This window comes from Vipera berus (genome assembly GCF_964194415.1).
Source record: "Vipera berus genome assembly, chromosome: 10".
Taxonomy (NCBI): Eukaryota; Metazoa; Chordata; class Lepidosauria; order Squamata; family Viperidae; genus Vipera; species Vipera berus.
The window spans coordinates 10,659,689-10,687,584 of NC_138213.1; the positions used below are offsets into that span (position 1 = coordinate 10,659,689).

A 27,896-nucleotide genomic window follows, 5' to 3' on the forward strand; every position below is an offset into this window, starting at 1 on the left:
CTGTCAGGATTCCCCCCCCCCTTAACCTCTGTAATTTATTTCCATTATTTCTTGCCCTGGTTTCCATGGAAATGGAAGAAAGTGGGCAATTATGCAAGTCCTCCTCCCAATGCTCCTGGCAGATGGCAAAAATCCTAATATAATATGTTGCTGGAGGGCAAGCTGGGACCACTCATAGAGTGAAAAGGCCACGTTGATACATGAGAATTAATTGCAGGCCACAATGGGAGACCTGGCAAGGCAATCAGCTGTTTGGTGGCTAACAATGCAGAGGCAGTGACGGAGCTGGCATCCTGGGCGAGGCCTTGAGGTGCTTTGCAGAATGTCTTTCAGGGGCAGAAGTGGCTCTGAAAAGTTAGCCAGTGGTGACATTTGATGATAATGAATTGGTTTTCCAAAAATGCTAGTAGATTGCAGAAAGCTGCTTGGCAGGCTGCAGACCCATTCTGGTGTGTTTTGATCACTTGTATTTTTAATTGGGCCCGGAGGGGCCTGGGAACCAGTGCAGTGACCACGACGTGGCATTATCCCACAACTGTGGGATACTAATAGTTTGGCCATTACCTTGTGTGCGAGTCAGAGCTTCTGAGCTCCAGAGTGTGTGTTGCAACAGTCGAAATTATGGCCATAAGGATGCGAGTTCGTGTTCGCAACATTTCCTCATCCAGTTATTCCGATTTTTTGTTCTCTGCAAATCCATTATAGTAAGGTGGGTTAGGACGCTGAGCTTGTCGATCAGAAGGTTGGCAATTTGGCGGGTCGAATCCCGAATGCCACGTAACAGAGTGAGCGCCTGTTACTTGTCCCAGCTTCTGCCAACCTAACAGTTCGAAAGCACGTAAAAATGCAAGTAGAAAGATAGGGACCACTCCGGTGGGAAGGTAACAGCGTTCCGTGCGCCTTTGGCGTCTAGTCATGCCGGCCACATGACCACGGAGACGTCCTCGGACAAGCGCTGGCTCTTCGGCTTTGAAACAGAGATGAGCACCGGCCCCTAGAGTCGGAAACGCATGTGCGGGGGGAACCTTTACCTTTAAGCTATAATTGCAACTAGCTTGATTTCCGCACCTTTGTGAACCCAGATTATGTTGTATTATTTCACCAACATCTTGGTTTGCTTTTAACACTCTCCTTTTAATCCCTTCCGAGTCAACGCCCCTGAGGAAGGCCGGGTTGAAAGAAAGCAGCTCTGGCCTCCAAGGCACCACTGCTGCCTTCCCCTAACCCGCTTGATATAATTCACTTTTTTTTTCTTCCCTGGGCTTCCATGACACCCTGACCCTTGGGGTGTGCAAGCGGGTCTGAGCTCGCCCAGGTCAAAAAAAAAAAAAAAAGCACCCTCGCCACGCTTAGCGTGCTGCGCTAATAATAATAATAATAATAATAATAATAATAATAATAATAATAATAATAATAATAATAATAATAAAGTTGGAAGGGACCTTGGAGGTCATCTAGTCCAACCCCCTGCTCAGGCAGGAAACCTTATACCATTTCAGGCAAATGGCTGTCCAGTCTCTTCTTAGCTGCGAAGTGCCAAAACCGAACTGCGCCCGCCCGCACTGCAGCTGACCGAGGAAGGAAAAGGCCTTTCGGCTCGGGCCCCTCTGCTCGTCCTCCAGGCCACAAGGCTTGAACTACAACTCCCAGCATCCCTTTGGCGAACCCGGGCGGCTGCGCGCCAGCCCTTTCTCCCCGTTGCAAAAGCGCAGCTGCTGGACTCGCGCCCGGGACGAGCGGCGGAAGGAAGCGGCTCACCCACCCACCGACCCCCCTCGCCCGCCCGCCCGGCAGCTGCTCTTTCCTGCCTTTGCAGCGCGGCCCGCCCTCCGTTTCCCGCGGGAGTCACGCAGGTCCGGACATGGGCGATGTGGTGGGTGCAATCGCTCCGCCACCGGCCCTGGCTCTGGGCGGCCGGGCTTGGCTCGGCTTCCCGCCGCTGTAAAAGCGGCTTCTCGGAGCTTCGCCCCCCTGCGCCGCCGAGGGATCAACGCGGCCCCACGGCCGGGTCTTCTCAGCACGTCTCTTGTAGGTCCGGCCTGGCTCGGCTCGGCTCGGGTTCTTCCCGGGATGGGGGGGGGAAAGGAGGGAGCTTGGGGCTGGTGAAATTTCTGGGCTGGTGCAAGAGTCCCAGGATGGCTCCGAGTTCGCCTTTGCTTTGTTGACCGTGGCTTGGAAATGCTTAAAATCACGTGGAAATGAAATAGAAGTGTACATTGCCTGGGTCTAGTTCAGGGGTAGGCAACCTCGGCTCTTTTAGGACTCCTGGACTTCAACTCCCAGAATTCCTGAGTCAGCTATGCTGACTCAGGAATTCTGGGAGTTGAAGTCCAGGAGTCTTATAAAAGAGCCGAGGTTGCCTACCCCTGGTCTAGTTAATTCGTTATCTGAACGAATGGAGTGTTTCAGTGCTCTTGAATCGGAAAGCTGAAATTTCTAACTCTTGACCACGAAAAGTTTGGGGCATTTCTTTATTGTTTCTGCATTTTTGGAGGGGTGGTGGTGTATGTTTGTGATCACTCGATTTTGATGAAGTGGCTTATGATGCACAAAAGCTTATGTCATGGTCAATCTTGAAAGTGTCACAAGTCTGGCCTTAATGAAGACTCAGCATGAAACCAGGCCTGTGAAATAAGAGTTGAGTGGCAGACAAGATGCCAATATCAGACTATAACACGGGACTGGGCCTAGTCTATAGTCTGCGATCTTGGCTGTTCTTGTTTCCTGGGTAAATATGTCAGTTGATCCTAGAAGGGCTTGCAAGAGACTCCCGGTCCTGTTACACAGTCTTGGCCTTTCCCACATTCTTCCTGTACCTCTTCTGTCTGCATCCGGTGTGGTGAGGATGAGTGCTGTGCAGGTGTGTTTGTGCAATCTGCAGTCACACAACCCCTATCCTGCTTTTACATTTTTTCTCCTCTCTACCCAGCAAGGGCAAAGAATTTAACTTTTTCCACATATTGTGCCAAAATATCTTTTAATTCTTGTTTGCACTAGCTGCAGGTGCACATCCTATTTACCAGCAAACCATCTGTTATTATGACATGTGAAACTTGCAAAGAACAAATCAGGTGACCTGGACTACAGGCCCTGCAATTCAGTTCTGCCTTGAGCTGTACTGTTGATCAGGATTCTAGCTAGGCTGTTCAACTTCCTCTCCTCCTACCCTTGATCATCATCTTTTAAATAATTGATATTAAAAGAAGATTTTATAAAGATTTTAAAAACTACATAAAAATAGAAGAAGAAATAGCAAAAGGGTAAAAGGAAAACGAGTAGCAAGGAAAAAAAAATATCCAAAGCAAATCTGGTTCTTTGCAGCAGTTGCAGACATAGTGATTGCCATTTCCTCCCTCCCATATTGCATGTCATAGTTCCTTTCTTCACATAAATCATTTTAATCAATACATTCAAAAATCAGTAGTTCATTTCTATCCATATGCAACAAAAAGTCCATAAGTGGTTTCCAGTTGTTGTTTTTTTAATAAAAGTAATTGTAGTTCTCTCCTTAAACAAGTTCTTCAGTATCTGGATCCATGTTTAGACTGTCAGAATTAACTTAATTAAAACAAGTTAATTTAGCCATTTTTGCACATTGCCATCCTCGTAACCCATTCTTCCATGATTGCTGTTTCTATAGTCTTCAACATTTCTGCATAAAATAGCCTTAATACTATATTGCCCTTTCCTTTGTAGTTCCACTAATATTTCAACGTATTACCAGCACCAGTTACTCTTCCAGCTTAATGCCTTTGTTTTCTTTTAAAGATAAGCACCTGGCAAACGGAGGAGAAAGGAAGACAGTTGTAAGTATGAAACTCCCATATGCTGCATTAATGAGACAATAATGAAAACACTGCATTTCTGAATGCAGACTTGCAAATCTTTTTGTGGGATCCCATAAAGGAGAGGAATAATACATATGTAGTAGGTTTTAAAAAGCCTTGGGGGTATAACAGTGTGCAGATGGGAAGAGTATATAAAGTCTGTATTGAAACCTTTATTAAAGTGACTGGAAAACTGAACACGATTGCATTGCCTTTTTACTTGATATTTGATGTATTGGCTCTTTGAGTTTATCCAGACTGGGAAACCTGACTCCACAAGCAGGGTAGAACAAAACTTGAAGTACTGTAGGCTATAATAACAGAATTGGATTGTGAATTGGTTGTGAATCGATAGGGTGTAAGAAACAAGTTTGGTTTTATTTTTCTTTCCCTTTTTCTTATATACCCCAAAGTGTCAGGAAGGAAGCAGCCTGAATCTTTTCCTAGCACTTTCTCCTTTCCCAGGGCTGTTCCTGCCCTTCTTATTTCTGTAACAGCTTCTGAGGCTAGATAGCTCTCGAATTGTGACCACAATTGAGTCCAAAATTTCCTTTGCTAAGTGAGACAGTGGTTAAGTGAGTTCTGCCCCATTTTTTTTGCCATAGTTGTTAAGGGAATCTGACTTCTCGCACTGACTTTGCTTGTCAGAAGCAACAGCACTTAGACATATATACTGCTTCACAGTGCTTTACAGCTCTCTCTGAGCAGTTTACAGAGTCAGTGTTTTGCCCCCAGCAGTCTGGGTCCTCATTTTACCAACCTCGGAAGGCTGGAAGGCTGAGTCAACCTTGAGTCGGTCAGGATCGAACTGCCGAATGCTGTCAGTTGGCAGTCAGCAGAAGTAGCCTGCAGTACTGCATCCTAACCGCTGTGCCAGCATGGCTCTTAACCATTTCTGGAAGGTTACAAATGGTAACCACATAACCACGGGACAGTGCAGCTGTCATAAATACATGCCAGTTGCCAAGTGCCTGAATTGAGATCACTTGTCCCTGAGAATGGTGCAGTGGTTGTAAGTGTCAAAACAGTCATAAATCTCTTTTTCCAGTGCTGTTGTAATTTTGAATGGTCACTAAATAAATGGTTGTAAGTTAAGAACTACCTGTATTTCCTTCAAGGCCATTCCGGGCTCTCTAGAGCATGGTAGAAAATGATATTCTTTTAGCTGAGGGCTTAAGGAGATATTTAAAGATACCTATAAGATGGCTTAAACCATGTGACAATGATTATGTGGTGATTTAGAACGTGAATTTGGGAGGGGGGTTGTTTTATGTAGAGAGGGGGGAAAAAACTCCTGTCTTTTCCAAATTGAGAGAAGAGCAAATCCTAACTTGTGTTGAATTTGAGTGTCCCCATTGAGAGTTTACTTGCTGTCATTTCATCAAGCACCAGCCTTAAGCAGGATTTTGTTTTCTTTCTTTCTGTTTTCATCAGATCTGCATCGAGGGGAATATTGCTAGCGGAAAAACAACCTGCCTGGATTATTTTGCTAAAAATGCTGGCATTGAGGTGATGCATTGTGCTTTCTTGAGTTTTTCCTATTCTAAGTGTGCTTCATGCAGACGTAAATAAGTAGGATCAGGATTGCAGTTCATACATTTAGTGAAATTCCTGTCCTTGTGTTAAATCTCTTGAGCTTTTCTACAAGATAAGTGTGGGAGAATTGAAAAGGCTGACTGGACGTTCATGAAAGTTAAAAAAAGGTGTGGCAAAAATAAGAAATTAGTTTTTTTTTAATTGAATGAACAAAAAAAGTTAAGACAAAACTCCTTTAAACATTGCAGAATTAGAAAGAAACACAAAGCAGGGATGAAAATGAAGCTAATGACACAATGAAAAGATCACCAATCAGTGGTTCTCAACCTTTTCTTCACCGTGCGCCACCTTTAAATACCTTTGGTGGCCATAAACACCCAAAACTTAAAGCAAGATTTAAATCATAACATTTCTTCAAGCCTTGGTGGACCCCCCTGTAAGGACATTGCAGCCTCCCAAGGGTCTGCCGACCACAGGTTGAAAACCGCTGGTATATTTTATTGGCTAGTGGTTTCACATAGTAGTGAAAGAGCATAAGAGAATCTCAGGAGAATCTTTTCAAGGGCAAAATTTGTCCTTGGCAAAGCAGTCAGTCATAGAGAAGCTTACATACTTGCATAGTATCTGTCTGAGGGTACCAGTTGCTAATCTTCCACATTTCTCTGTTGTTTCTCTAGCTTCAGAGAAGTAAACTGAAATTTTCTGTATTGCACTGATTTTTTTTTTTAACTTTCAAGGTGTTGACAGAACCGGTATCTAAATGGAGGAACGTCCATGGACATAACCCTCTGGTAAGTTGCTAGGATGAAGCTCCTGAACTTACTTTGTGCATTAATTGTTTTAACTGCTTGAAAGCCCTTGAGTTATAGTGAGAAATTAAAAACTGAACTACCCTTATATAACACCAGGAAACATACTCATTCTCTAAGCTCATGAGTTATCGAGTAGGTTTCCTTACAGTAAGGTTGTTTGTATGATTCGCTAGAATAAGATATCCCAAGACAGCATATGTTCTACTTCCTCTTTGTCATTTGGTAATAATTTTCAAGCCTTCCTTTTTCCAAATATTAGGTCTCTGTTGTAAGTGCTGGTCCTTTTGAAGTGAAAATACATTTAGGCCCAGAGGAAGGTATGAATCACAAATATTCCTTGGTGGCCAGTGTCCCATTGAGAACTGAATATGCTTAGTAAGTCCTTCCCATTGTGGAGAAGAAATTAAATTTTTATTTTATTTTATTTTATTAATGGGACTTACTGGTATATCCCGCCCTATCTCCCGAGGGACTCAGGGCGGCTAACAACAATAAAAATTAAAGGTCTATGTACAGTAAATTAAAATTAAAAATTGAAATAAATTAAAGATTAGGGTTAAAATTGTAAACATAATTAAAATCTCTGTCAGTCCAGGTCTGCCAGGTGGAAAAGGAGTGTTTTGAGGCTGCGGCGAAAGGACTGGAGATCTTGGGTCATCCGAAGCTCAGGGGGGAGCTGGTTCCACAGGGCTGGCACTCCCACAGAGAAGGCTCTTCCCCTGGGGGTCGCAAGCCGACATTGTCTAGCCGACGGTACCCTGAGGAGGCCTTCTCTGTGTGAGCGTACTGGGCGATGGGAATTCGTTCCCGGCAGCAGGATTTGGAGGATTTGTAATTATATGTGCTCATGTACCTAATACTGCAACAAGTCTCGTCTCGTCTCCTCTCCCTTCCCCTCCCCTCCCCTCCCCTTCCCTTCCATTCCATTGAATTCCATTGAATATAGTCTTATTGTTTTCTCCCCAATGCCAGGGCTTAATGTATCAAGATGCAGCCCGGTGGGGGCTGACACTACAGACTTACGTGCAGTTGACTATGTTGGACCAGCATACAAAACCAATGGTATGTTTTACAGTGTAGCATTAGAATCCTGATACAGGCAGTCCTCAACTTACAACCACAATCGACTCCAGAATTTCTGTAGCTAAGTTTTCCAAAGTTGTTAATTTTGCCCCACTTTCCGACCTTTCTTGCCACACTTGATAAGCGAATCATTGCAGTTGTTAAGTTAGCACACAGTTGTTAAGTGAGTCTGGCTTTCCTTTTGATTTCGCTTGTCTGAAGGTCACCAAAGGTGATCACACAACCCCGGGACATGGCAACCATCACAAATAAATGCCAGTTGCCAGATGTCCGAATTTTGATCACGTGACCATGGGGTTGCTGCAACAGTCGCGTGAAAACTGGTCAAACTCTTCTATCAGTGTGGTTGTAACTTCGAACAATCAGTAAACGAATGTTGTTGAAGTTGTTGTTGAAGTTGAAGACTTCCTGTATTGAGAGCCAGTGTGCCCTAATAGTTAAGATTCTGGAAAGGTAATAAGGGGACCCTGGTTCAAATCCAGTCTGCCATGGATGCCAAATGGGTGATTTTGGATCTGTCACTTTCACTTCATCCTACGTCCTTGGGTTGTCAACCTGGAGTAGGGAGAATTATACAGTTCTTGAACAAAAGGTAGGATTAAAATTAACAAGGTTGCTGGTTTCATAACGGCCTTGCTGATGTTAAATAAACTTTAAGGGAATAAATAAGGGGTAACCTTTTTCCACAAGGAATCTGTAGTCCAGTGGATGTTGCAGAACATCCCCTTGAATAGCTAACAATCTGTCTGTCTGTCTGTCCACCCATCTATCCATTCTTCTGAATGGCTTTTGACATTTAATTTACAGATTTCTCCCATAAGAATGATGGAGAGGTCAATTCACAGTGCAAAGTACATTTTTGTGGAGAACTTATATCGCAGGTATGGTACAAAGTGTGCTATTAAGAGAGTGGCTTCATATTTTATTCATTCTGAAATAGCTCAGGAACAGAGCCAAATTACCATCAAATTGTCAGTTTGCACACTGACTGACTAAGACATGCTGGCTGCTGCTATTCATCTTGCAATAGAGTTTCGATTTTATCTTCCCATTATTTTTGCACTCTAAAGAAAAGAATAAACATACAGCCAAACTAGATTTCTGTTCTGAAATATGGGAGGAAAAGGAGAAGCAATTTGTTAATCCACAAGGTGGCATCTTGGCTACAGAGTCTCTTGAGCAAAGGTGCAGATGTGATGGGTACAAAATTACCTTCTGGTTCTCTTTTATCCAAATTGCTGAAGTAAGATGATGTAGCAATTACTGTATTTGTTTGATTGCTATTTGTGTATGACTTTGGAGAAATTACATTACTGCTTTTTTGCATGTGCGTATTGGGTACATGTTAAAAGCTTGGCTAATTGTTGGGTTGGGTGGAAGCTGTGCACTAGTTGTTTGAAATTAATTTTGTTCTTTTACATTTAAACCTGAACTAGAATAAGCAAACCATGGTTATATGCTCTATGCTCGGTTTAGCTTCGAAGGAGAAGGCTAGGGAAAGCGCATGACTTACCTTCATATGCTCTTCGGCATACAGCCCTTGCTTACGTGTGGTAACCAGGCAACATTGAACTGATTCATATAAATGTTGACATTGTTTCAGTGAATGATTACTGAAAACAGATCAGATACGTTACATTAAAATGTTTTGGCTCAATGGTGGTTGAGGTAGAAATACAGCAATGTGATTGCCTAATGGTGAAGACACTCATCTCCCATTTGGAAGGTTGAGAGTTCAATGCTAGGTAGCGGCAAATGTTTCTCTCCTAGGGCGCAAAGAAAAAAAAATTGCTGTGACCTCCACATAGACGTCAGGAAGGGCATCTGGCTAGTAAATGCTCAGCTCCATCCAGTCGCCCAGACTGTACCCTGAATTAAGGGATTACAGGGTTGTAAAAAGAGAGTGGTTGAGGTAGAAATATCCAGAAGTGAGGGGAAATAGATTCATTGATTCCCAATGATGTAAAATCGGAAAGCCTTCAACTTGGATGGAAGTCGACTAGAAAATACCAGGATTGTTGGTTAGACTGGAAAGCTGTGAAGAAGGAAGGGGTGAATTACTTCCTACACTTTTGTGAAATAAAAGACAGGAATGTACCTCTATGAAGGTATCGTTAGTTGAGCTTGAGTTGAGGGCGACCATATTGATCGTCCAGTCGTAGTAGAACTTAGCAAATGTTGGCTTATCTGCGAAAAAGCTGAGCAAGGTTATGCTTGCTTAGTTCTTGGAGAAGAGAATTCCATAGTGGTGGGCTAGACTCAGAAACTAAACAAAAAAGACCCTCAGAAGAAAGCAAACTTCAAGCAGAGTCAAGGGGGAAGCCAGGAGGAAGTTGCAAATGGCAGCCACGTGACCATACCATGCTGTGATTGTGCGGGATCCACCTAACAATGGCAGTTCGGACTGCCCCAGCTGCTGTCAGAAGATGGTGCAGTCACATGACATCACACTGCACCGTTAACGGAGTTGCTGGCCCCAGTTAACCTCATCTTTAAATGAGGACTCCCTGCAAGAGCCCTCAAAGCTGTTGAGATTTTGACCATGGGCTATGAGATCTTGGTGATTTCAGAGGAAGATTGGGCCAGTGTACATCATTTTGCGATGAGGGTGAAGAGAAAGATTAGCAGTTGCTGGCTGATAGTATGAAGATGAGTAGCTGAACCGCTGGCAGTCTTTTTCATTTGAGTTCCAACACTGGGTGCCTCCTCAGATCATTCTCCTGTATTTGTTGCAGTGGGAAAATGCCAGAGGTAGATTACGTCATCCTGACGGAATGGTTTGACTGGATCCTCAAGAACGTGAACGTGTCAGTTGATCTGATAGGTAAACACCTCTATTGAGGCTTCAGGGGTGGGGAGGTTTCGTGGCTACTGATCATTAGGGATAACTTTGGTAATCTGAGTCTTAGACCAACACAAGGTTCTCCAACACGACGCCAATCAGATAGTTTGTATTTCACAATTCTTTAATCACTGAATTAAGGGAGTTGAACTTTCAACATATATGAGGGGAAGTAGGTGAGAGAAATCATATGTGAAATCTGTGTTTTTTTTTAATAAAGTAGAAGCTTTTGTGTTTGTCCGTTTGTGTGTGTCGGGTAGGCTAACGTTTTTAGCTCTAAGTTATTATTTTTCTTTTGATAGTTTAAAATCTAGAATAAGTTCATCTTTAGTCTACCCAAAAGTATTTTTTTCACAAGGCAACTGGACTTACTTCTTGTCCAGTTGCCTCGTGAAAACCATTTTTGGGACAACAATGACCTGGATGACTGAGAATCTCCTTAGACATCTTTAGTCTACGTTGGCAGTAAAGGCTTCAGTAGTATTTTTTGCATTGCATGCTTAATAGGTGATTACGTGAATGTATTCTACTTTTTTTTTAACTTGAAATGTTTATCACTTTGGGATTTTTTCCCCCCTGAGAAGCAAATAGATTCCTATCAGTATAATTTTTCTCTGAGCTTTGTATTCAATTTTATTTATAGCCAAAAGGCCCCAAAGCAAGTTACAAATATAATCTAAATTTGGCATTGAATAAAACATTTTAACAAGTAATATATTTTAACACACGTTACATCATAAACTTAAAACCCCAACTCATTGATTTGTTAAAATCCATGGTTTTATAACCATAGTTAAAAATCTGTCGCTAGTGGGATCTGAGCTTTCACAAACTGGATGGATCTTCAAGAATATTCAATTTATGTTAGTACGCCAAGCATTTTGAATGGGAAATGCTTGTTTTCAAATGGGTAGCTGTTGTTACAACTGTTGTAACCATTTTGGAATTCTTTCAGGGCCAAATCAACTCTGCTTCTCAGTTAAAATACTTCTGTACTGATTAAAACTGCCCTTGCCTTCTTAACAGTTTCAAATTATGATGGTTTAATGCAGTTTATCTACAGACTTCTCCTGGCATGTGTTACCAGAGACTCAAGCGGAGGTGCAGGGCAGAGGAAAAAGTCATTCCCGTGGTAAGGAGAAGACTTTTTAATTTTTTGGAAGGTTACGACTTGCTTGGTCAGAAGAAGAATCGAAAGCCTTCAACCCCCTAACAAGACAGTCATAAGCGTCCAGTGGGGCAGGAGATCAAATGTCAACGAATACATAATGTCATCAGAGAGATGATGGGAGTTGAAGTCCACACATCTTAAAAGCTTGCTGACGTTGAGAAACACTACTCAACGCTACTCAATTAAAAGATTACAATTGCACCTCTGACTGGAGAGGTGTTGAGTGCTGAGTAACTGGGATGGGGAAACAGCTGTCCTGGATAAACAAGGTCCAGAGTCACTCCCCAGCCCCCCCTCCTCCCAAATCTGATTGCCCTGTTGCAACTTACATCAGATATTCGGCTGTTATTGCAACTATCCTACCTTTCGCTTCTACAGGAACGCAAATCACGATCGATCAAAAGTATTTTTTGCTTCTGTTAAAAAAAAAGAAAGCTGATCATCCTCCTTTTTACTTCTTTTCTGGACAGGAATATTTAGAAGCTATTCATCAGCTTTATGAAGACTGGCTCATTAAACAAACATTGTTCAAAGTCCCTTCTCCGGTGCTTGTAAGTATATATATATATATATGTATATTCATGATTATTTTGAAAGGTGGTTTGGCCCAAACAGGAAAAGGGTAATCTGAAAGAGTGCACAACTTTTATTATGTTTGTTAAAAAAAGTCTCGCTCTCCGTCCTGTCATGTCTCAATATTAACTGTCTTCAAAGGCTTCTTTGACTTATAAACTTTCTGCAAGAGGGAAGGACATTTTAATAGTATTGTGACAGATACCAGCGTGGATTTCTGCAACTTGGGAAATATGACAGGCTGGGGAAATTGACCCCTTTCTTCTTAAGAGGACCAAGCAATTGATCCCTGTGGATGTGCCTGTTTTGGCTTATTGTTAATGGTTTGAAATCTTCCTGACTTACTTCTCTGTCCGTTAGTTGAGTCCCAAACCAGCATAGTCTGTGCGGTCCTGGATCTTTCCCAATTTACCCCTTATTCTTCCCTCTGCTGACTGGTCTTCAGGAGTGTTGATGGTTCAAACTGTTGATGCTAAACTTCCAGCCTGTTCATGGAGAAACATCCCATTATATGAATTATTTGATTGCAATTCATGTTGTTTGTGCTAGATTGATTTGTGCAAGCAATCACCTCACATTTGAACTCTTTTCTATGTAGCTCCTACTCTTCAGTTGTCTCCCCCATTGAACTTCATAAGGGGCCTGATCTGCTCAGTTTTACAAAAGCCATTTAAGTTATTTCCAGGACTTTTATAAAGCTTGAAGATCAATTGTTGTTGGTTGCCACACCAGATGGCTGATGTAAAACATGGTAGCGCTGGAGTTAGAAGTGTAAAATTGACCTGTGCACACCTATGTGTTGCAATATTTATGCCTGTATAAAATTACTACAAAAATACTATTAATTGAGGAGATCACACATGTTGGCTGGGCTTTACATATTACCATGTTTAGCATAATTTATTATATGAACTATAATTGATTGCGTTTACATGTTATACTAAAACCAAGCAACATTGTTAAGCCAATGGTTCTAATTGAGTGAGTGTGAATGAGTTGTCTGTTAGCGCACGTAGTCTGCTTGAACAAAAGGAAAAGAGTTGTGTGTCATCTGAACAAAGAATGCCAAGCATATGTATGCCAAAAACGCCGGGGTATGTAAGCCAAGAACAAATCCTAAATTTGAACGTTGGCTTGTTTAATACACAATCTCAATTCCAGACTTAGATGCTGTCTCGTGTGTAGATTTTTTTTCAGAGATGTGCTTCAGCATTTGATCATTTGAGTCTTTTTAAGGTGCTGCAGGCCGACGATGACCTGCAGGAAATGATGGAGAAATACGAAGAGAATCAGGACCAAATCTTAATGCTGGACAACACCCAACGCCGTCTGTAGAATTAGCTTCCTTACTACGGACAAAACGCTGTTGCCCGAAACAACAAGTAGTACACAGGTGGCAGCCTAAGCTAGAGAGAGTTGGAGGTGGGTTCCTGCAAGCAGCTTGAATTGGTGGGCTTGGGAACTTGAAGGCATTGTGAGCAGCTTTCCAAAGTGGTCCAAGTGCTGGAATTGCAGAATTGCTGAGAAGGTACACCATTTCTATGCAGGATGACCCACCCAGAACCAGACTGCAGTTTAGCCTTGAGAAGAATTGGATTCTTGCACTCTTCTCTGTTTTTGGACTGTTACCCTTGAAGAGTAAGCACCCACATATAAGGTGTGGCTAATTCTTCTCTTTCAGCAGCCCTTCTACTTTTTTTTTTTTTAGCTAGCCCTTAACGTTGCTAGTGAAGACCCGAGAGATTCACAAATGATGGAGAAATAGGAAGAGAATCGGAATGAAATGCGTAGCTATTGACTTAATTCTTTCTGCTGCCAACAGATGCTGTTTCTTCGGACTTAGCAAATGTACGGCTTGCTTTCTGAACGAGCCTGCCTCAAATACAATCACATTTAAATCTTTTTTTTTATAAAAAAAATAATTTTAATAGAAGGGGGACAAAGAAAACAATTGGCCTGTACTAGTACTAGTACGTACTTATTGCGTTTGTGTTTCAAGTTTCAAGTTTTATTTAATTTGTATACCGCCCTTCTCCTTGGTAGGGACTCAGGGCGGTTCACAGGGCATATATAAAAAAGACAATACAAAAATTAAAAAAGATTAAACCCATGCCCAGTTAAAAACAGTAATACAAATCTAAAACGACAAATTAAAACCCATAATCCCCCGTCAGGCCAGACCAGCCATTTCAAATAGGTGGGTCTTCAGGCCACGACGGAAAGTTCGGAGGTCTGATGCCGTCCGGAGCTCCACCGGCAGTTGGTTCCATAATGCCGGAGCGCCCACAGAGAACGCCCTCCCCCTGGGGGCCACCAGTCGGCATTCCTTGACTGGCGGCACCCTGAGGAGGCCCTCTCTGTGGGAACGCACAGGGCGGAGGGGAGTTGATGCCGGCAGCAGGTGGTCCCTGAGGTATCCCGGTTAATACTTAAAGTTAATACTTTAAGCATACTAAAAAGTTTATACAATATGACAGCGGACTGGCAGTCTGGCTGGCGGCATCCGTGTCAGCGGGACGGGGGGTGGGAATAGTTTTGTGAGTGCAACCTAATCCCATACATCGGCAAAGGGAGCTTCGTGTGCTTGTCCACCATTTGCTCAGCCTGATTCCCAATGGGCTGCAGTCGGTATCCATTCATGGCATCGCCCCGATCCTTGGGGCTTGGGGAACACTGCAATATGGAATAGTCCAGTTATTTTCCATCCAGGAACACATAAATTTTATAAATTATATAAAACAAACAAAGCAGGAAACGGAGATGGACTGTGTCGTGTTGACACCCAAAGCTGGGGTGGTTGTCAGAATTCATTCCAGGAGCCCACTTTGGATGGCCCTGACCTGTTCTTGAGCACCAGCCAAGGCAACCCAGCCACAATGCAGATCCTTTTGCCTCTCATTCTTCCTTTCCTTTCAGGGGCAGATAAATCCCAGGGGTCTTCACACTGAGCTTTTAGGCAGCTCAAGCCCAGTCAGCACAAAAAACTTACTCGTTGACCCCAGTGCCTGGATCATGTCCATGGCCATGTCTGGGCAGGATGAGAGTGAATATGGTCCAACTTTCACCCTTGGTTTGAGAGCTCCGGTTTATATTCCCTACAAGTCAGTTCATTTGGAATTATTTATTAGAGAGTTTTCTATTTGATAATTAAGAGTTTGGGTTTACGGAAACAGTCATGCTGGATCAGTGACTTACGTGAGATGTAGATAAATGATGGCGTACAGGCACAATTTTTTGATCTGCCTTTAATTGTTAACCTAGTTTGGAGTAAAATGTCCTTAAGTGAGAGGGGAAGATTTGGGGGTGAAATAGAACATTGGTTGGAAGGTAACATGTTTGCATTGAAGAGAAGGTGATTTTGCTCAACTTCTTACCGGAAAGTATACAAACAATTATATCAAATGACTGTAGAATTTTCTATTTGGCATGTTTTAGAAAGAAATTCTTGGTTGCAGTTTATCAGGGTAAGAACAACAGATGTGATTCCAAGGTATTTTATCATTCCTTTCCTTACTGCTTCATTAAAAATGCATCATGGCTTATTGTCTCACATTCTTTAGTCCAAATAGAATAAATAACTGTCAACCTGTTAGCTTATTCTCCCTGGAACACAGAATTCTAAGATGGAAGAGTTGATTGCATCTTTTATTTAAATTATGTTAAGCTATTGGTAGAAAATTAAGTGTGATTCAGTTATTCTCTAATTGAGCTGCATAGTGATGCAAAATATATGTAACTATACATTAAAAATCTTTTAATATATTAACAGTTATTGTCAGTGATTTGATCTATGTCAAAATACAACAGGAACACCGCATTCCAATCTGGTTTTCCTACCTAATATTAAATATGGTGATCATAAAATCTTTTCAGTCTCCATAGTTGGCCTCACTCTGGTTGTGAAAGTGAAAGCAATTTTGAAATAACTTTTTTTTATTTTATTTTTTATTGAAAAGTTTTAAAATACATTTTATCTTTAACAATCCCCCCCTCCCCCTCCCCTACCAATCCCTCCCTACCCCTCCCCCCCCTTTCCCCCCTCCCCCCCCCCCCCGACTTCCCAGAGCTAAGTACAGGGTATAAAAACAAAGAACAATCATAAACATCCATATGCTACCAACAATAAATTCTTAAATCTATCACTCTCTAGCTCATATAAGATAACTACAGACAATACTAATATTTCATATAGAAAAAAAAAATAGAAAGGAAGACTTATTCAAATGCTAAATGAAACTTTTTAGTCCCATATTTTTCTAAACAAATTCTCATTCACGCGCCACGAGCGCCTATCCCTATTGTCCTTATTGATCTCTAACCAAACTGGACTATGGTCCGAAATAGTTCTTGCACAAATCTTTACCTTCTTAATCCTAGAAAAAAAATCATTAGTCAGCAAAATAAAATCAATCCTAGAAAAAGATTGATGTCTGTCAGAAAAAAAAGTATAATCCTTTTCATGTAGGTGTATGTCACGCCAAATATCTCGCAATTCCAAGTCATCCTTCATTTCAAAAAAAGATTTAGGCAATCTGGCATGACTCGGAGCATGCTTAAAAGAACCAGCCTTGTCCATCTGTACATCCAAAACACCATTCCAGTCCCCCATAAAAATAAACGATTTGTAATCCAATTGAGTAAGCTTTGTATGAAGTGAACTAAAAAAATCAGCTTGTTGTTGATTAGGAGCATACAGTCCAACTAAGAGCGTTTTTTTACCTTCTAACAACAAATCTATCATAACATATCTTCCTTGCTTATCTGCTTCAATTAATTCCGCTGTTAGAGTACTTTTAACATAGACAACCACTCCATTTTTCTTATTCATCGCAGAAGCAACAAATTGCGTGCCCAACCTTGAGTTCGATAAATACTTTTGGTCCATAACCCTAATATGCGTTTCTTGCAAACATATAACATCAATCTTAAATTGTTTTAAATATTGAAAAACTTTCTTTCTCTTCTGTGGTGAGTTTAATCCATTAACATTCCAGGTTAGAAATTTAGTCACCATGCGTGGCATCCCGAAGCTTTTGGAGCACATCTTTAATAGCCCCTATATTTTCTTTGGGCCGCGCTCCTCCCACAGCTTCACTATAAGTACGCTTTGAGAGTTCCATAAACTTCTGCTGGTCTTGCTCTTGTACTTGTCTTGCTCGTTTTACAGCGGCGCGCGTCAACCTCTGCTCTCCAGCAGCAGCCGATGAAGCTGTAATTTGATCCCCTCCAGCACCATTCTCCTCTGTCTGTCCACCTTCAGCCTCTTGAGGTTTTCCCTCTCCAGATCCCTTTGCAGCTTCCAGGAGTGATAGAGGGGTTGCTTTTAAAACATTATTGTAGAAATCACGCGCCTGAGTCACAGTAACCAGACGATATCTTTTACCTTCGTGCATCACCAACAATCCAACTGGAATCTCCCATCTAAACTTAATATCACGTTGCTTAAGTTCCTGCACGAGAAATGCAAAATCCTTCCTTCTCCTTAAAATCTTTGGAGGAATTTCTTTTAGAACCAGCACTTCTTGCTCAGCAACCACAACTTTAATATCATAAGCAGCTTGAATAACTTCATCTCTAGTTGCTCTCTTTGTAAAATAGACCACCACATCTCTAGGTAACTTCCTCTGCCTTGCAATCCATGAATTTACACAAAAAACTTTATCCATACATCCCTCTATTTCAGATGCTGGCTGGCCCAATACTGCTTCCAAAGCCTCAGAAATCAGCTGCTTTAGGTCTTCTTTAGGATTCTCTTTTAAGCCCCTGATTCTAATAGCGTACTGCATCTGATGATACTGGACAAGACTCAATTCTCCGTCCATTTTATCCCTTAAATTTTCATTCTCCAGTACCTTTACTTCTAATATAGTGTTCTTTTGACTAAGATCCTCCATTTTTTCTTCCAAACATTGCACACATTCAGCCACGCTTCCCACTGTAGACAAGATGTCTACCCTCATTGCACTAAACTTCTCGTTAAACTTCTCTTCCATCCTCTCCTCCAATTTCTCCAGTTTCTCCTCCAACTTTACCATCTTATCATCCAGCATTTCTGACATTACCTGGGATTGCTTTGCAAAGGCATCTTGTAAGTCCTTAAGCGTCAATGCCACAGGAGATGCAGGAGGAAGCAGAGCTTGCAACGATGTCTGTTGCACCGGGGAAGTTCCCGCACTCCGAAGAACTTTAGAGGAAGATTTAGCCGCCATCTTTCTTCACTTTCACTTGTTGCGCACTTTCACTTTAAGTTTATAAAGTCCATTAAGCTAGAGAGTAAGAATAAAAGTCCTCTTCACCTTAACCTCCTGTACCGCTCTGCCTGCTCCTTTTACTCCAAAGTCTTTCCTTCTGGCAGGGGTGGTCGCAAACGCCTGGCTCCGCTCCAAAAATCCCGGAGCAGAGACGCTAAGCAGCTGGGAGCAACCCAGGCTATGGGGGAGTTCAATCCTTCAGCCGCCCAAGCTTTCACCTCAGGCGGCCCCGGAGAACTCAACCCCTACCTGGGGCCTCACCCCCTCCTCTTCTCCCGAGGAGGGGGCTTCAAATCCACCTAAACAGCTGATCGGCGCTGTTTTAGGTGGAAAAACAGCTGTGAAGCGGACAGCCCGAAACGGCTATCTTCGGCGCCGCGCCGCCACCGGAAGTCAGAAATAACTTTTTAAGATTCACAAATGATCTTTTAGGACTAGATAAAAAAAAATGCACCTGGCAGTGGACTCTTCACACAAGCCTACAGAAAGACTTTGGTATTATATGTTCAGTTCAGACCCTGAAACAGAAAACTATGCTACTCCTACAGGATGTTCTTCCAACCCTTGTGTAATGAGTTGTGTCTGTATGTCTGTACATCTTTGTACATGCCCTCAAGTCAATGTTGAGTATTGGATTTGCCTCTGCAGTTTTCTTGGCAAAGTTTTTCAGAAATGGTTTGCCATTGCTTCCTTCCTAGGGCTAAGACAGAGTGACTGGCCCAAGGTCACCTGGCTGGCTTCATGCTTAAGATTGGACTAGAACTCCCCCTCCCGGTTTCTAGCCTGGTGCCTTAAACCACTACACCAAACTGGCTTGGTTTGTTTAAGCAGCCCCAAGAAAAGAAGATAGCTTACAATTTGGAATGTGACGGTAGGATAATGTTACAAAGACAAATCAAGAATATATTTTTTTTAATTCCAGAAAGAGTAATTTTCAAGCAGAACAAATATATTCCAAAGCAATTGTACCGTGGCTTTTTAGGCATAACATATAACAATCCATATTCTGAGCGTCATTACATTTTTGAATAGACTTTTATGAATTCTAGTTGTCTGACCATGGATAGGACAAAATGTTTATCCACAAGTCTGGAAGAAACTAAATGAGAAGAAGAAAATCAAAAGGAGATAGAAGAAATTTAGCATCGCCCAACATATTTGGGATCCAAATGGCTTTTCCATGTGGGATTCAAAATAAATTATTTTTCCCTCATTTTCATGCTTCCCCCTTTCTTGTCGAGTCCAAAATCTTTCTTAAAACATACTAACATTCTTGAATTGTTTTCTATCAAATTATTTTTGGTTATATTTCAGCATAGAAGCAGCTTGCATTTGCCATCTTGTCTAATCAACCTGCTATATTGCAAAGAATCTAACAGAAAGATACAACAATGAACCAACCAAGAGCAAATTTGGAGCTAAGCAAACCACTTGATATTCTGTTTCTGGATATATTTCCTATGTTAAAAGTAATCGTATTTAACATTTTAACACGATTCATGCGTTTATGGAACAGCGAACTATGGACTGACAGCATTCAGGATCCAGATAACTCAACTTTCTTGTAGAGGTAGTTCTTGTTTAGCGTCTGCCTAGGACAGAGACCATTCACAGTTGTGAAAAAATAACACATTTATGAACTTCTGGTTTGTAAAGCAAAGGAAAGCTGAAGTAAGATCATAAGGAATGGTAGTTTCTTTGGATGACTGCTTAACCACCAAGTTGCCGATTCCAATTCTCTTTGCTAAATGAGGACTACATGTAATCGTGTATTTTAAAGTTTACAACTAACATTTGTTTTAATTAAATCTGAACTGCGTGGAAAGAACAGGAAAGGCTTGGAGAAACTTCACCAAAACATTCCTTATCTGTACAGTTTCTTAGTCCTAGTTCTTTATCCTGGACAACTTTCAGGCACTTAGGAATGGCATAGAAGAGGAAAAAAAGGGGGCACTTGTGTTCTCCCCAACGTAGGTACTCTTCTCTAGCATGCCTGCCAACACTTAAGTCATGAGCAGAGAGGGGGAGACCCTGAGGAGACGTTGGAACTGCATAAGTGGATGGAAAAGGCCATTGGAAATTGAAGGAATGGTGACTTTTTCCCCCTCCCCCCAGCCCTTAAAAGTATGATGTTCTTTCAATGATCTCACAGTAAGAAGATGCTAAACATCTCATGAGAACTTAGCCGAGCACACCTGAAGTGCTATGAAACATCCCACAATCATCTCTTGCAAGATTTTACCCCTTGATGAGAAGCATGTGGATCTGGTGGACACCCCAATGTTGTTAAGAGACCACGTGACCAATCTTCTTGTAGCTTCAACTCAGTAAATTTGGACTTAGTAGTCCCAAAGCTCCCAGGGAGCTTACTTTTCAGTTATCTTGGTTAATAACGACATAACCTTCTAGGCTAGGTTCGTTCATATGCACTACATGAGTATCCACCAAAGAGGGATGGAGAGGACATCTCTCTCGTCTATGCCGAATGCCTGCTGGAATGTCACCACAGTACTGAGCCTCGGTGGGAATGGGACAGGTTAGAATTGGGACATCCAGAGATCTGCCGTAACCTGGGCCAAGTGTGGGATTTCTGCACCCAGCGATATTGTTGAAGCGATCTGACGAATAAAGGTCCACGTTGTAATTGTCTCTACAGGATAGGTTTGCAGATTTCATCTCGGGATGATAAAGTTCTTCAGAAACTCTGTGGCTTCTTGCAGACTCTGGTCGTGCTGTTTCTTCCACAGGATACATTAACTTCTCTATGTAGTCTTCCTTGTTCTTCGGCTTATCTAACATCAAGGAGGACTCACATGACTGCTGCACCATGCTGCCTTTCAGTTCTCTGGGTTCATCAATTGTATCTGACCCATGACTACTCAGACGCTTCACTGCATCACAGATTTTTGGCTCAGCCATGGTTTGACAAGAGTCTTGAGTCTGGTAATTGTACGGAGCTTTGCTTGCCGTAGTAGAATCATTGAGGATGGCTAAGGCTTGAGGACCACTTTCATCAGAAGGCAGAAGAGGGAGGGATTCTCCCCCACAGGTTGATAGGCCCAGCCTTGCTTCTGTAAGCCAGGTCTCCTCCTCATTGGTTGCTCTCGAGGAAGAAGAGGTAGGGAAGTGGAGAGGCTTTTGTCCAATGACAATGTCACTGTATTTAATCAGAAAGTCCTCACTGTCCGTGCTTCTGATGCAGGAATGTGTTGAGGTATCTTCTGCTTGGTTTTGGTTCTTGTCCTGCTCAGGAGTCTGTTTGGAAGCAAATGCCTGACTCTCTGTTGCAATGCATTGGAGACCAAAGTTGTTGCCATGCTCTAGCTTGTCCTCTGTGAAGGCACTCTGGTTGTGGCTTAAGTAGGCCATTCCAGGATTTGGTGTCCCGTTGCTTTCTTCAGTGGTCATCTCTTTTGTTTGTGAGCGATCCTGATTTATATCTAGGCCAACACAAGGAAGACAATGTTTCTGGGCTCTCTTCTTTAGGATATCAGCAAGGTCGCTGTCTTTCATGTCCCCTGCAATTTCAAGGAGGTTTTCGCATTCAATTCTCGCAAGGAATATTTCAAATGCAGTTTTCTCCATTTCTTCCTTGTTTAGTTTTCGGACCAGTGAATATTCAGTGGCGGTAGTGGCAACATAGCCAATTTCTGACAGCAGTTGCTGTACTACACTTTCTGGAAGAATGGACTTTACATAGTAGACAAAGTTCCCTGTAAAAGTCTAAAAAGAATGAGAAAAGAGCATTAGGAGACATCAGCATGGATATAGTATTACTATTCTGTGAAATTATGGGTTGAAGATCTTTGTGGATACAGTCAACAGAAGAATTCAGACTTCAAGCAACAGATTAAGGACTCACCCTGACTGGCATATTGGCTTCCTTCCCACTGAACCTCCATTGTATACCCTCTGTTATCTCTTTACCTGAGATGTAGTTAGCAAAATCTGGCCCTTGGGATATCTATCATTGAACAGGAATCTGGCAAAATGAGTAGCAGATCTGAGTATCTTTAAAAGACACGACACATTATCTCAATAGGATTTAGTGGAAGCAAGACTGGAATAGTCTGGCTTTCTGAGCACCTATATGAGATTATTGGTGTTTCCGTCTAACAAATTTGGAGGACACCAGGTGTGTGCAGATTGGGTGGGAACATTCTCCACCCAGCTTCCCTCAGAGGGTTGGTATTGGATGAATTAAATTGGAAGGTGAAGTTGACTACCTTGGATGCTATAAATGGAAAGGCAGAATTGAAAGCCGGATCTAGAACTGGGAGCAAAAGTATGTCACCTTGAAGTTCCATGAAAAAGCGGGATAAATCTAACCGAGGAAAAATTAAAATTCCAGATGGTTTGAGAGAACAGACCAACCGGGTGTCCTCTAGATCTGCCAGACATCCACCTCCTTGGGTCTGGGTGGAGGGAGATGAATGAGGACAGCAGGAGCTGCAATCATCAGAAGGCTCCCAAAGTCTGGTATAAGGAATATCAGGATTGACCACAAACGGTTGCATCTTTTGCGAATGCTTCCAAACCCCTCTTCACATTATGAGGCGTCTCAAGAACACAACAGCTACTTCAGAAGAACTGGATGGACAATGCTCCTGCACAGGTTTCATGTTGAGTACTTTTACTAATAGCATTTTTAACTGTGTTTACACTCTGTAGGGTCCCTGCCAGTGAAGACAGGGTAAACCTTACCAGGGGTAGGCAACTTCGGCTCTTTTATGACTCATGGACTTCAACTCCCAGAATTCCTTCTGGGAGTTGAAGTCCATGAGTCATAAAAGAGCCGAGGTTGTCTACCCTTGCCCTAAACCAACATTAAAATTAAAGCAGCTTGAATGCTGGCTAGAGAGTTGGACTAAGGCTGGGGAGAACCTGCTGCTTCACCACGGAAGAGCCTCGGGGCCTCTCTCTCTTTCAACCCAGCCATGTCTTATCTGCTTAGGACAGGGGTAGGCAACCTCGGCTCTTTGTGGACTTCAACTCCCAGACCTCCTGAGCCAGCATGGGACTTGAAGTCCACGAGTCATAAAAGAGCCCAGGTTGCCCACCCCTGGCTTAAGTTGGAAGAATCGGAGGAAGGATTTTTGTTTTCAACCTCCTCTACCTCGGGATCCTGGAGCAAAGCCCCCCCACGCCCCCACCCCCCCTCGAGGCCAACCGCTTCCATCCGGACGTGCCAGGGGCCAAACCCCCCCGGGGACCTCCCTTCTTCCCCCAAGGCGAGCCTGCCTCCTCCTTCCCCCCTCCGCTACCTTCAGCGACTTGATCTCCTTCCTCCAGGGCGAGAGGAAAAGGTTGACGCACAGCAGCTCCAGGTAGCCCAAGGCCTGGATCAGCTGGCGGAGGACGGCGCTCGCCTCCCGCTGGCCCCGCGTCCTCCAGCAGCTCTCCGCGATCGCGCCCGCCTCCCACGCGCCCGCCGGGGCCACCCGCAGGCCCCCAGCGCGGCGCTTCAGCGGCGCTTCGTTGCAAAGGCGAAGCTTCCCTTCCGTCCAGTTAGCCCGGTAGAAAGCCAGGTAGTCTTGCAAAACTTCCAAAGACGGGAAGCTCTTCATTCTGGAGCCCGCCGCCCTTCCGGGCACTTCCCTTCCTTTCCCTCGCGCCGCGCTTGAGCTTTTCAGGACCGACGGACGGTCAGCCTGGCTTTTTTTCCGACTCGCGGGACGCGGAAGCGGCTTGGCTTCTTTTGGCTTGCCGGGGCGGAGAGGGAGGCGCTCCAGGCCGCCATTGGCCTGGCCCTGCCCTTGCCCGCGATGCCAGTGGCTGTCCTGGCTGTCGCTCAAGGGCGATCCAACGCTTTGAGCCGTCGTCGTTTTCGTTTCGGGCTCGCCTGGAGCCGGGAAGTGGGCGGGACTGCAAAGCGAAAGTGAAACCGAAGGGAAAAGGGGAGCGGAGTTCCGCTTTGGGTATCCGAGTTCAAAGGCTGGCTGGTGATCAGTTAGTTCCAGAAGCGCCGCCAAGGTGATGGTTGCTCTTATTTTATGGACTGTGAGTTCGAGATGATGCTTTAAGACAGCGGCTCCCAACCTCTTCTAATACCCCGCGCAGTGGCGTAGCGTGGGGGGTGCAGGGGGGGGGCGGCCGCACCGGGTGTAACATCTGGGGGGGGTGCATTAGATGCATTTTACTTTAATTACATCAGTATTTTCATAACAAACAATACATGTGCTTAGGGGGTAAGGGTTTCTTTAATCTAGTGGAAGAGACTCCAGTGTTAAAATCCACGGGTTAGGGGGCACAAATTACTTGCCTTGCCCCGGGTGCTGACAACCCACGCTACGCCACTGACCCCGCGCCTCTAGAATGCTTCTGATATATTCTTGCACCCCTTACAAACGTTTGAAATAACGGCAACAAATTATTCCGAACCCAAGTCCTGCAGCTGTTCTTCATATGGTTTAGTCTCCAGGCCTTTGATCATCTTAGATAACGTGTTCCCAACAAGGAATCATGCAGTATTTAAAATTTGACGGGTTATTCCATGTAAATTTAAACTGTTAGTGTATTTCTAGCTCCAAAGAGGCTGGTTTTAATGCATGCTGTAAAAGCTTTCCGTGTATTTTTGTTGCTTTTCTCTTTGGAAACATTATACAAATATCCATCATTTAATTAGTGCCAATTCCCTTTTTATTATGCTGCATAAAATAATCATCACAGATGGGTGTCTTTTGTTTTTGCATTTAATTGTGAATGGAATCCCATGCTTTTACAATATTTAGCCTTCTACATCCAGAGGCAAATGCCACCTTTTTGTTGCTACATTTCTAAAGGTTGCTAAAAGACAAACAGAGGAAAACAAGCCATATTCTATTCTTGCTACAATGTACAGATAGTCCTTGACTTACAACCATTCATTACCGACTGTTCAAAGTTACAAGGGCACCGAAAAACCGACTTACGAGCAGTCTCCCACTCACAAATGTTGCAGCATTTCCAAGATCACATGGTCAAAATACCGACTTGTGTTTATGATGGCTGCAACATCCCAGAGTCATATGATTGCCATTTCCGACCTTCCCATCCAGCTTCTGACAAGGGAGAAGCCAGTTTCGCTTAGTGTCCAAGTGATTTATTTATTTATTTATTTATTTTATTGCATTTATATACCGCCCTTTCCCTGAGGACTCAGGGCGGTATATAAATTTGCTTAACAACAGCCGTGATTTGCCGAACAACCGTGGGAAATAAGGTCACAGAATCAGTTTGGACTCAATTTACCAACCATCTTGCTTAGCAACAGGGTTTCTGATTTCAACTGTGGTCTTAAGCCAAGGTTTACCCGTAGAGGAAGAACGGGACATCCATGGGAAATGCAGTGCCATTGTAACGGGCGAGACTAGTGTTTCTCAACTGGGCAACATTAAGATGGATGGACTTCCCGTATGACTCTGGGGGATAGACGCAATTGTTGGGCAAGGTCCAAATCAAAACCTTAAAGAAAAGTTTTACGATTCCGAATCAAGCAAGGATATTTGATCCTGGATGGATCAGAGGCAAGGGCGGTAGTGATTTGTGGTCGATAAGAAGCCGATGTAGACCTTCTACAAGTTAAATACAACACAGGTAGTCCTCAACTTACAACAGCTTGTTTAGTGGTTGTCCAAAGTTACAACGGCGCTAAAAAAAGTGGCTTATGACCATTTTTCACACTTCAGGCCGTTGGTCATGTGATCCAAACTTAAGACCATTGGTCCAAATTCAGAGGCTTGGAACTGGCTCATATTTATGGTGGTCGCAGTGCGTAGGGTCACTTTTGCCACCTTCTGACAAGCCAAGTCAATGGGGAGCTGGATCCACTTAACGACCCTGTTACTAATTGGACAACTGCACTGATTCATTTGACAAATGTGGCGAGAAAGGTCATAAAATGAGGCAGAACTCACTTAACAAATATCTCACTCACATAGCAACAGAAATTTTGTGCTCCTTAAGTAGAGGACTACCTGTGATAGATTATTTAACAGAGGGTTTTGAAGTTTTAACTTTGGTGGTTAGTTTACCTGTTAACTACTTTTTAAATACAGTAGGTAGATGAAAGATCAACTTGGCTGCAAACAGACTTGTAGAAGTTTACAAATTGTGGGTGTGTTTCACAAGGAGGGAAATTGTTATTGCTGCAATATACTTTTCAGAACTCAGCTGGGGGGGACAATGTATGTATACATGCCTTCATCCTTTTTCTTTTCCAATGCACATTTTTAAAATGTTTTATTTAGCTTTTTGTTTTTGTAATATTTCTTTTTTTCTCTCCCCCCCCAAAAGTTGTATTTTAACTTTCCTAGTAAAATAAGAATTTATTAAAAAAAAAGAAAGATGGATGGACTTCAACTCCCAGAATTCCCCAGCCAGCATGCTGTTCACTTAACGACTGTTCAAACTTACAGCAGCACTGATAAAAGGGACCTATGACCATATTTCACACTTGTGATCATTGCCCCGTGATCACGTGATTTATATTCAGATGCTTAACAATTGATTCACATTTATGACGGCTGCAGTAGCTCACGGTCACGGGATTCCCTTTTGTGACTTTCAATAAGGTAACCAGGTTCATTTAACAACCGTGTTACAATGATAATAATAATAATAATAATAATAATAATAATAATAATAATAATAATAATAATAATAACAACAACAATAACCCTAATAATAATAATAAAAATAGAGTTGGAAGGGACCTTGGAGGTCATCTAGTCCAACCCTCTGCTCAGGCAGGAAACCCAAGACCATTTCAGACAAATGGCTCTCCAGTCTCTTCTTAAAAACTTCCAACGTGGGAGCACCCACAGCTTCTGGAGGCAGGTTGTTCCACTGATTAATTGCTCTAACTGTCAGGAAGTTTCTCCTTAGTTCTAGGTTGCTTCTCTCCTTGATAAGTTTCCCAATTTAATTTAACAACTGCAGTGATCCAGTTAACAAATGTGGCAAGAAAAGTCTTAAAATGGGGCAAAACTCACTTAACCAATGTCTCACTTAGCAGCCTAAATTTTGGGCTCAGTTGAGGTCGTACGTTGAGGTCTACCTGTATACTGAAGTCCACATATTGCCAAAGTTGAGAAACACTGATTGAGACATTTGGTTTGAGGAGACACTCAGACAAATCCCGCCTTGACTCAAGAGCTGGCAGAGTAACGCTAGACTAATCAACCTCACCCCAATCATTTTCATAGGGTTGCTGCTGTGGGAATATATTTAGGGGAAAACCACGGGGGTCTCAGGAAAAAAAATCATATAATGCAAATGAATAAAATCAACAAGGAATGAAAAACGATTGAAAATAATAAGACTTTTTTAAAAGCAGGTTTACATTTGGAATTTTCAGATGTTGCTCTCCAGGCTGTCTTTCTTTCTTTTTAATGACTTGCAGCATCAGATTGAACCTGCTCCACCCCAACTGCTCTGTAAAAGCTGCTCAAACACTGAAGTTAAAATTCTCTAATGTTTTGTAGGACAAAAACAACAGCAGCAGCAAAACAACGATATAGCAGCAACCCATCGAGAACCAAAGCAGAGGTTTAAAATCCTAGACGCCCAGCAAAAGAATTCTTTTGCTCCCTTGCTTGCAAAAACACAGAAGGAGATCAGCAAACTAATTTCTAGAATTCAGAATTACAGCTCAGAAGAAATCGTATTCTCATAAACAAATCAATGATCTGAAACACTTCAAGAAATCTGTGGTCAATTATAAGTTGGAGAATCCTATTTTGGTACATAAATTGAATCATCATCATCATGGTCATTGTGAACTTACCCCATAGACCTCAGAGCAACATAGATGGCATTCTC

General features: G+C 42.7%; 2 protein-coding genes across 6 annotated transcripts; one reads left to right on the plus strand and one right to left on the minus strand.

The window, feature by feature from the left end:
• Positions 1-1,708: 1,708 nt before the first annotated feature.
• Positions 1,709-27,816, plus strand: TK2 (thymidine kinase 2). 5 transcript variants are annotated; one of them, XM_081335779.1, is made up of 10 exons: positions 1,709-2,032; positions 3,769-3,806; positions 5,262-5,336; positions 6,101-6,154; positions 7,148-7,237; positions 8,066-8,139; positions 9,994-10,082; positions 11,153-11,232; positions 11,742-11,822; positions 13,081-13,744. In XM_081335779.1, exons 5-10 carry the CDS (start codon positions 7,154-7,156, stop codon positions 13,177-13,179), a joined length of 507 nt encoding a protein of 168 aa, XP_081191905.1. In that variant the 5' UTR covers positions 1,709-2,032; positions 3,769-3,806; positions 5,262-5,336; positions 6,101-6,154; positions 7,148-7,153; the 3' UTR covers positions 13,180-13,744. The 5 variants fall into 5 exon arrangements, with proteins under 5 accessions (XP_081191905.1, XP_081191902.1, XP_081191903.1 ...); XM_081335776.1 differs by lacking the exon at positions 13,081-13,744 and adding an exon at positions 27,560-27,816 and having other exon boundaries at positions 1,721-2,028; XM_081335777.1 differs by having other exon boundaries at positions 1,721-2,028; positions 12,443-13,744.
• LOC308672921 (uncharacterized protein) lies at positions 18,507-25,412 on the minus strand (the record flags this gene model as incomplete). The annotated part of the gene is made up of 3 exons (XM_081336214.1): positions 18,507-21,818; positions 23,360-23,960; positions 25,387-25,412. 3 exons carry the CDS (start codon positions 25,410-25,412, stop codon positions 20,469-20,471), a joined length of 1,977 nt encoding a protein of 658 aa, XP_081192340.1. The 3' UTR covers positions 18,507-20,468.
• Positions 27,817-27,896: the final 80 nt, after the last annotated feature.

Bases quoted from the DNA above. Each gene is read 5' to 3' on its own strand.
- TK2 (XM_081335775.1), top strand. From the start codon at position 1,869: ATGTGGTGGGTGCAATCGCTCCGCCACCGGCCCTGGCTCTGGGCGGCC. The intron at 7,238-8,065 runs GTATGTTTTACA...TTTAATTTACAG, and splicing joins ACCAGCATACAAAACCAATG to ATTTCTCCCATAAGAATGAT. The intron at 11,233-11,741 runs GTAAGGAGAAGA...TTTTCTGGACAG, and splicing joins AGGAAAAAGTCATTCCCGTG to GAATATTTAGAAGCTATTCA.